Raw genomic sequence first — 9270 nt, 5'->3', positions numbered from 1 at the left:
GGGCCGGTCCACTGTCCCTCAGACCTTGTGGGGGGCCAGACTACCGTATTTTTTGCTCTATAACACGCACCCGACCATAACACGCACGTAGTTTTTAGAGGAGGAAAATCCGTAGGCAAGCCACCCGTAGGCATTTCCTCCATAACACGCACAGACATTTCCCCTTACTTTCTAGGAGGAAAAAAGTGAGTGTTATGGTGCAAAAAATACGGTATATTTTTTTGGGGGGGGGATGAACAAATTCCTATGCCCCACAAATAACCCAGAGATGCATTTTAAGTAAAATGACACATTCTACTAATGTAAAAACACGCTGATTCCCGGACCATCCGCGGGCCGGATTGAGAAGGCGATTGGGCCGGATCCGGTCCCTGGGCCTTAGTTTGCCTACCGATGGGTTAGGAGGAATCGCTTCCAAGACTTGTCCCTCCATCCTCCACTTCCCATCAGCTCCAGGCAACATGAGAAGCCAAAGGAGAATAGTCTTGCTGGCTGGGAATGGGTGAGAGTTTGAATTCTGGGGACCAGGTTGAGGAACGCTGCATTGGACCTTGAACTGACATAAAGGGATGCCTTCTCAAGAAACAGCTGCTGGGGCGGGTAGGAAGGAAAAGAAACACACCACACTGCCTTGCTCATGGTTGCTTTCTGCCGTTTTATTTTTGAATTTGTACAGCTATATTTTACAGAACGCATTAATGCAGTTTGACACACCCCCAAACCCTGTCACCCGAGATTGACTGATTGTAACACAAGTGTATAAAATGAGACCAAATTATTATTATCTTAAAAAAAAACAACAACACCTGACATTCTCCATCAAGAGTCTGCAACGACCCCCTTTATAGCGACACCGTACCTCAAAACTGGGCTCTAATTTAGTCGAAAAGAAAGGCACTGTGAGAAAACGCCAAAAAAAAAAAGAGAGAAATAAAAATAAAACCCCAAACGAACATTGTACATATATACAGACTGGGGGAAAGGAAAGAAAGAAAGAAGGAAAACAGAACACAAAATTACGTTTTTTTAAATTATTTTAAATTCCTTCTGCAGCTTTGTTGGTTTAATACACACTCTTTTTTTTGTAAATTGTAAACCTTCACTTGCAAAAAATACAAATACACACTCAATGCTCTTAGACAAAATATTTTCTCACTAATACAGATGCAATACTTTTAAAATATCTTGTTAAGTGCTTTGTCACAATAAAGACTCCCGGATCAGCCATCTGCCTGCAGAGGCCTAGCAGGAGACTTTAATGCATATATATATATGTATATATGTGTGTTTGTGTGTTGTGTGTGTGTGTGTGTGTATATATATATATATATATATATATATATGCATTTAATATCTCTTTTTTAAAGGTTTATATTTTTTATATATTTATTTATATATATATATATTCATATATTTACAACTCTGCCATAGATTCCATCACCTTTGGTTAAAAAGTTAAAGCCCTCTCCATTCTGACAGCATATACAATCTCCCCGCCCCGCCGCCCCCGCTCTCTCGTTAAAAAACACACAATTTCATTTGCCAAAAGAAAAAAGAAAAAAGAAATAACAATTTGTTCCCATGAAACAATCTACATTCCTCGTCGTCTCCTGGCTGCGAAAGGGTCACGCCTTTTGCAGCGCAGACGTTTAAAACACAGGGGTTCTCCTCCCCCCCCCCAGCTCCAAAACCCAAACTCTCTTGCACGTAAACACGCACACACACACACACACATACACACAAAATGTCGCTCTGACTATATATATATAGATATATAGAGAGAGATATATAGATATATATATACTTTGTTGAAAATTCACATAACTGGGAAGCAGGAAAAAACAAAAAGGAAATGTAAAACCCGTGTCATTATACTTTTTTTCTCTTCCTCCTTTGCAACTGCACTCCGGGCTTCGAGAGGCACTCCATTGTGTGACAATAAAGAATAATAAAGTTTTTGTCCCGTCCCCCCCTAAAGTGTTACAAGTTTCCTTTGGACAGCGCCCCCAACGCCCTTCCTCCTCCTCCTCCTCCTAAGCCACACCCTCTTTTCCCGAGAAACAGGTCCCTCCTTCAGCAAGCCTTCGGGAGCTCGGCGGCGCCTTCCACTGTCGAGACGCGGTACTGCACCTTGGTGTTGGTGATGGCGCCGTGCTTTTGGCGCAAGTGGAGGCGCAGCTGGCTTTTGTGGCGGAAGTGCAGGTTGCACTTTTCACACTGGAGGGGGGGAAAGAGGAGAAAAAGCGGAAAGGCATCAAGTCAGGGCTCTAAGAACAACAGGGATAAATTGTCTGGTCTGGTCTTTCTGTATGCAGCAGCAGCAGCGAGAACATTGGTAGCCAGTCATTGGAAAGGAAATTACAGTGGTGCCTCGCAAGACGAAATTAATCAGTTCCGCGAGTCATTTCGTCTAGCGGTTTTTTCGTCTTGCGAAGCAAGCCCATGATTAGCGGATTAGCGCTATTAGCGCTATTAGCGGCTATTAGCGGCTATTAAAGGCTTAAGGGATTAGCGGATTAGCTGCTAAAAGGCTATTAGCAGCTTAGCGCTTTAGAAAAAGGGGGTGTATATATATATATATATACACACAAAAATGTCTTGCGAAGCAAGCCCATAGAGAAATTTGTCCTGCGAAGCGCATTGAAAAACGGAAAACCCTTTCATCTAGCGGGTTTTCTGTCTTGCGAGGCATTCGTCTTGCGGGGCACCACTGTATATCCCAACAAAAGGGGAATGGTTAAGTAAACTATGTGAGTACCTGGAGTTAGCAAAACGGATGGATTTGATAAGGCATAAACCAAAAATTATAATTCAGAAACAATGGGAATGCTTAAACGAATATTTATACAAGCAGGGCTCAAATACGAAAGTTTGCTTGTGCCTAGACTAACCTTGTGAAGAATATAGAGAACATAAAGATTTGACTGATTATGAAAGAATCTAAGGGAGGGACATGATTGAAGAACAGATGTAAAGGTGATTAAGATAACTAAGAGATGTGCAGTGAATAAGGTGGAAGTCTTTTATAATATTTTAACTAAGATTTATACATTGTAATGTTTGAAGCATGAATTTGGTAATATTATTGGTTATGAAAAGTATTTTTCCCCCTTTTCTTTTGTCTTTTTTTTTTAGTTTGCATTTTGGAAAACATGTATATAAATGTGTTTACAGTGTTATGTCTTGTTCTTTGTTTTTCTTTTCTTGTAAAATTCAATAAAAATAAAAAATTTAAAAACAATAGGGATAAATGTTTAATGCATCTCTTTTAAGCTTTGTGTATAGATTTCTACATTAGTATAACTTTTAAGAAAATCACTTGTAATAAGATGAAGAAGGTTTAAACTTGAAATATTAAGAGTATAAGGTTTTAAGGATGTGCGCGAACAAGTATTAAACAATGGAACCAAGAGGGGGAGAGAAGTCGAGCAAAAATTATGGCTTAAAAATTTGTTGATGATGCTTTTGTTGTTATTTTTGGAAATTTAATAAAGTGTTATTTAAAAAATCAGGGCTCTAATAACAATAATAATAATTTATATGCCCCAGCCACTCTGGGCAGGCTCCCAACACAGTACAGTGCTACCACTGGATGTGGACGGGATCCGTTCCAGAGGTCTGGTCGGATCCTGAGGTTTCCGCAACCTTCCGCAAAACTTCTGCACATGCGCAGACCATTCTGATGCCCAGAACTGGACATAGTATTCCAAGTGTGGTCTGACCAAGGCAGAATAGAGGGGTGCTGTGGTCTAAACCACTGAGCCTCTTGGGCTTGCCGATCAGAAGGTTGCCAGTTCGAATCCCCACGACGGGGTGAGCTCCCGTTGCTCGGTCTCTGCTCCTGCCAACCTAGCAGTTCGACAGCACGTCAAAGTGCAAGTAGATAAATAGGTACCACTCCGGTGGGAAGGGAAACAGCGTTTCCGTGCGCTGCTCTGGTTTGCCAGAAGCGGCTTAGTCATGCTGGCCACATGACCCAGAAGCTGTACGCCAGCTCCCTCGGCCAGTAAAGCGAGATGAGCGCCGCAACCCCAGAGTCGGCCACGACTGGACCTAATGGTCAGGGGTCCCTTTACCTTTCAATAAGCAATGCTTTTTCTCTGTATTAAATTTAGTGCTTTCGATACACAAGTTTTATCTGCGTTACATGTGATTTATGCAGTATTTTTAAGATGCATACTTCTAAGTAGCAATGTGATTTTATACAGTATTTTATAATGTGCGTTTCTGCGCTGTACCTATTCATCTTATACGCGAATGGCCTGTGGCCTGAGAATTAATAAAACCACGACTTTTAAAGCCATCCAGGTTTTTGGCCACTGCTAGCTGCTAGGGGAAGGCACCAGCTTGGTGTAGCCTGGCTTACAAGATCCTAGAATTGTAGAATTGGAAGGGACCCCGTGGGAAATCTAGTCCAACCCCCTGCAATGCAGAAATCTCCACCATGGGGCATTCAGACACCACGACTTACATGGTAGGGCTTTTCCCCAGTGTGGATTCGCAGGTGACTCTTGAGGGTCTGCAGATGCCGGAATCGGGTCCCACAGATTTCGCACGGGTAGGGCTTCTCGCCGGTGTGTATCAGCACATGAGCTCTCAGGTGTGCTACCTGGTGAAAGGAATACAGGTGTCAAGAGGGGCAGTTCCCACGAGTTCATTTGGGGCGTCAAAAGAAACAGGATTAATAAGAAACAGCTCAGGCGACAAGGTTAAAAAAAAGAATGGGATTGCTTTAAAAACTACCTGACAAAATATGGTTCCAGTAACGATTCTTGGTTGTGTGCCTAGATTAACCTCACAGGAATAAGGGAATTTTCTTTTTATAAATGAATAGAGATTACTTAAATGTAAGAGAAGTGTTGAAGCCACAAAGAGTTAGAGGGAAGTCAATAAACATATAAGGGACTCAAACCAGTTTCGGGGAACAGAAAGAATGTGACTGTAAGGGGGGGGGGAGGAAAGAAGAAATATGAAGGTAACTTCTTTCTATGAATTTTGTGCGTAGAATATTCAAATTATGGTTTGTACTCCTTAAATAATTTTGTGTATTTGACAAATATCTTTTTCTTTTTACAATTTTCTTTTGTGTATTTTCTTTTCTTTTTAGTACACGTGGGTGTGAGGCTGAATTTATTCTCTTTTTTTGTAAATTTTAAAAATGCAATAAAGATTACGTTACAAAATTTAAAACAAAACAAAACACACACACAAAAGAAAGACCCCCTTTGGTGTTGGCAGCAGGGTTCCAGAAGGGCCAAATTCTCTCTCTCTCTCTCTTTTTAATAATCTTTATTAATTTAAATTACACGCATATACAAAGAATTTACAATCTCATACTACAAAAAGGAAATTAAAGAAAAAAGAATTAAGAAAAAAGAAAAGAAGAAAATACAGAAAAAAAGAAAAAAGAAAAAGCAGATTTACGTGCATTAAAAAAACTTAATCTTCCTAATTAATACTTAAATAAATACTTAAATAAAAAAGTCTTCTGACAAAACAAGTCTTCCAATCATTCTCACTGTACTGTTTATACTGTTGTTGTTTTTCCCGCACAGTTTTATATTCTTTAATACAGTCATACCTTGGGATGAATACGCTTCAGCTTAAATATTTTTGGGTAGCGCTCCGTGGCGACCTGGAAGTAACGGAGTGTGTTACTTCTGGGTTTCGCCACTCGTGCATGCGCAGACGCTCAAAATGATGTCATGCGCATGCGTGGAAGCGGAGAAACGCAACCCGCGCCTGCGCGTCTTACGTTCACTTCAGGATCCCGTTCACATCCCGAGGTACCACTGCATTGTTCCCGTCTACTCCACAAAGGGTATTTATGTTTACAAGTATCACTCAAGTTCTGCTAATACAGTGGTGCCCTGCAAGACGAATGCCTCGCAAGACGGAAAACCCGCTAGACGAAAGGGTTTTCCGTTTTGGAGGTGCTTCGCAAAACGAATTTGCTATGGGCTTGCTTCGCAAGACGAAAATGTCTTGCGATTCCTGGGGTTTTTCCCCCCTCCCCCCCTTTTCCCCAAGCCCCTAAGCCGCTTAACAGCTGTTTGCTAAACCGCTTAACAGCTGCTCGCTAAGCCGCTTAACCGCTGATCTAAGCCGCTTAACAGCTGATCTAAGCCGCTAATAGCCTTTTAGCAGCTAATCCACTAATCCCTTAAGCCTTTAATAGCCGCTAAACCACTAATAGCGCTAATAGCACTAATCCGCTAATGGGCTTGCTTCGCAAGACGAAAAAAACCGCAAGACGAAGAGACTCGCGGAACGGATTCTTTTCGTCTTGCGAGGCACCACTGTATGGCTAAATTCTCAATCCCGCCACCCAGGGAGTCCACAGAGTCATCTCCACCTATGAACTACCCACCTGGACAAACCTCGCCCCACAGGTCTCGCACTTGTAGGGCTTCTCTCCTGAGTGGATCCGCGTGTGGGTCTTCAGGTTAGCCGGCCGGTTGAACTGGGCCCCACAGATGCTGCAGCGATACGGCTTCTCGCCTGTCTCGACAAACAGAACGGAGCCTGTTTAGTGTCGCGGTATGAAGCAAAAGAAAGAAAAAAAGAGAAGGTGCTTCTATGAAAGTGTGTGTGGCCCACCTAGAAGGGAGGGCGCTGCTTTGGGTAAGGAATGGGGCCTGGGTGACTAGGGTGCCCCCTCACCTTCAAAACTCTCAGTGCCAAGGACCCAAATGCTTAAGAGCGCAATAGGAAGTCGCCTTATACCGAGCCAAACCATTGGCCCCTGCAGCTCAGTATTGTCAACACAGGCTGGCAGCATCTCCTAGCCCTGCCTGGAGATGCCATGGGGAGTTTAACCTGGGACCTTAATAATATAATAATTTATTACTTATACCCCGCCCACCTGGCTGGGTTTCCCCAGCCACTCTGGGCAGCTCCCAACAGAATATTAAAAGCACAATAAAACATCAAACATTAAAAACTTCCCTAAACAGGGATGCCTTCAGATGTCTTCTAAAAGTCAGATAGCTGTTTATTTCCTTGACATCAGATGGGAGGGCGTTCCACAGGGCGGGAGCCACCACCGAGAAGGCCCTCCTATCAGATGTCAAAGAGAAAAACAACTACCAGACTTTTAGAAGACATCTGAAGGCAGCCCTGTTTAGGGAAGCTTTTAATGTTTAACAGACTATTGTATTTTAATATTTTGTTGGAAGCCACCCAGAGTGGCTGGGGAAGCCCAGCCAGATGGGTGGGGTATTAATAATAATAATAATAATAATAATAATAATAATAATAATGTACCTGCATCCAGCGCAACCAAACCTACAGCGTACACAGATACTTAGACTGCGTACACGTTTTTCCACTACTAGGACACAGCTCAGCTCTCTGCGTACCCAGATTGCATACTCGTTAAAATGTTACATGTGAGCACCCCTTATGATTTCCCCAGAACAGGATAAAGGTTTGCCCCCATTTTACAGATGGGGAACGGAGGTTGCAAAGGCCAACCAGAGAGTCCATGGCCAAGGTGAGGTCATTTGAACTGGTGACTCCCCGGCTCAAAACTCGCTCGCTTAACTCAATGATACGGCCTGTCTCAGATCCTTCCGCTGCCACAGATCACAAAGTGCTTTACAAACAGAAACAGCTTTGTCCCTCGAGAAAGGGCACCTCAACCCTGTGCAGGGACACAAACTCCCACCGTCCTCAGACAATGGTCAGGGAAGGCGGGAATTGTGGCCCGCCATTAATCTGGAGGTTCCCATTCTCCCACTTTTGGTCCTCACTGAAGGTTTTTAGGGTTTAGTTTCATTTCAGCCAGACATACGGGGGGAAACGGAAGGTGGAACGGACTCCTTGAGGAGCTGGTGGACTCTTGTTTCTTGGAGGTGCTTTAGAAGTTGGACGGCCATCTGCCAGGGATACTATAGCTGAGATTCCTGCATTGCAGGGGGTCAGACTAGATGACCGCTTGAGGCCCCTTCCAACCCGGCAATCCTGCGGTTCCACGGCCCCAGGCCGCGCGGCTCCCTCGGCCTGACCGTCCACCATCCCGACAGACCTCTCCCCTGCCCCTGTGGCAGCCCGGAAGCGCCGTACCTGTGTGCACAGTTTTATGGCTGGCAAGGTTCCCTTTGTAGCGGAAGGAGGCCTGGCAACGGTCACACTTGTAGGGCTTGTCGCTGTGCATTTGGAGGGAGTGTCTCTTCAGCGACGCCTCTTCCGAAAAGCGGCAGTGGCACTCGTTGCAGAAAAAGGTTCCGTTCTCTGTCGGGGGAACCGAAGGAGGAAGAGGCGGCCGGGAGTCAGAGGAAGCGAAGCGCAACAGCTAAGCACACACAAACACACACACACAGGGGGGCTAGCTTGTGCAGACATTGCTGCTTGGGGGACGGGAAGATCCAGTGGGACCCTCAATTCCTCCTTCCTGGAAATCCTCATCCGCCAGAGACAACGTGGCCTAGTGCTTGTGCCGGACTTGGGTTTGAATCCCCATGAACTCGCTAGGTTTGACTTTTGGGGCCAGTCACTGCCTTCTCTCAGCCTAGCCTACCTCGTAGGGTTGTCGTTGTGGGGTTTAAAGGGAGGAGGCGGGAGCCATGTGCTCCACCTCGAGCTCCTCTGTAGGAATGATCGCTGGGTATGGAGCACACTCCCCCTCACAGATAAAACCACAGCTGTCTGAACATCTTGCCCTCTGTCCAACTTTTTGCGGTCTCAGTAGTTTGCCATGTCCTGTCTGTGACCTTTGTCTCCTTCGTCACACACTGTGCAAGGGGAAAATGACGTGGTGGAAACAGGTGCCAGAATAGCTTTGTACCACCCCACGATCTCGGGACTGGAAGATGTGCAAAGGTCGCAGCCTGAAATGTATCTGCCTGGGTTTGCGCATTGTGTCAATAAAAGGAGCCTCCACAGAGCTGGCTGGCAGCTTGCTTGCAGCTCACCTTGTGCACAGCTCACCTGCATTATCAACTCCTGCCTCATGTCCTTCACTCCTCGGAGGAGGAAAAGGTGAGATACAGATGAATTGGGTAAATGCAGGCACCAGCTTCTCCTGGCAGAGTGGGGCAAATGCCAGGAGACCCTGCCATTAATATAAAGCCCCATTGGCCCTGGTACCAGAGCTGATCCAGCTCAGTTTCTGGGGAGGGGGAAGGGGCGCCGTACAAAACTCCAGGCGTGCGGGTGGAGCAGAGGACCTCAGTGCTACATGCCAGAAGGTGGCGCACAATGTTGGATGCATGGCTTGACACTCTCCCCCACCGAAATCCAGGCCTTATCCTACAAAAGACACGTCTG

General features: G+C 45.1%; 1 protein-coding gene across 6 annotated transcripts in view; it reads right to left on the bottom strand.

Moving 5' to 3' along the window:
* Window positions 1-635: 635 nt before the first annotated feature.
* The window catches only part of BCL6 (BCL6 transcription repressor), a 73010-nt gene continuing 64375 nt past the window's right edge, over window positions 636-9270 (bottom strand). For 4 of the 6 annotated variants that reach the window (XM_083442114.1, XM_083442111.1, XM_083442113.1 and 1 more), the window contains exons 7-10: window positions 8068-8235; window positions 6371-6525; window positions 4472-4609; window positions 636-2217 (exon numbers count right to left, since the gene is read on the bottom strand). In XM_083442114.1, the coding sequence (XP_083298240.1) occupies window positions 2074-2217; window positions 4472-4609; window positions 6371-6525; window positions 8068-8235 (605 nt within the window). In that variant the 3' untranslated portion in view covers window positions 636-2073. The remainder of the gene's footprint in view (window positions 2218-4471; window positions 4610-6370; window positions 6526-8067; window positions 8236-9270) is intronic. The other 2 variants (XM_083442115.1, XM_083442116.1) reach the window with 2 other exon arrangements.

The sequence above is a fragment of the Podarcis tiliguerta genome (genome assembly GCF_965153285.1).
Source record: "Podarcis tiliguerta genome assembly, chromosome: 5".
Taxonomy (NCBI): domain Eukaryota; kingdom Metazoa; phylum Chordata; class Lepidosauria; order Squamata; family Lacertidae; genus Podarcis; species Podarcis tiliguerta.
The sequence above is the reverse complement of the archived record's forward strand: the minus strand, read 5'-3'. Positions and strand labels throughout refer to the sequence as shown.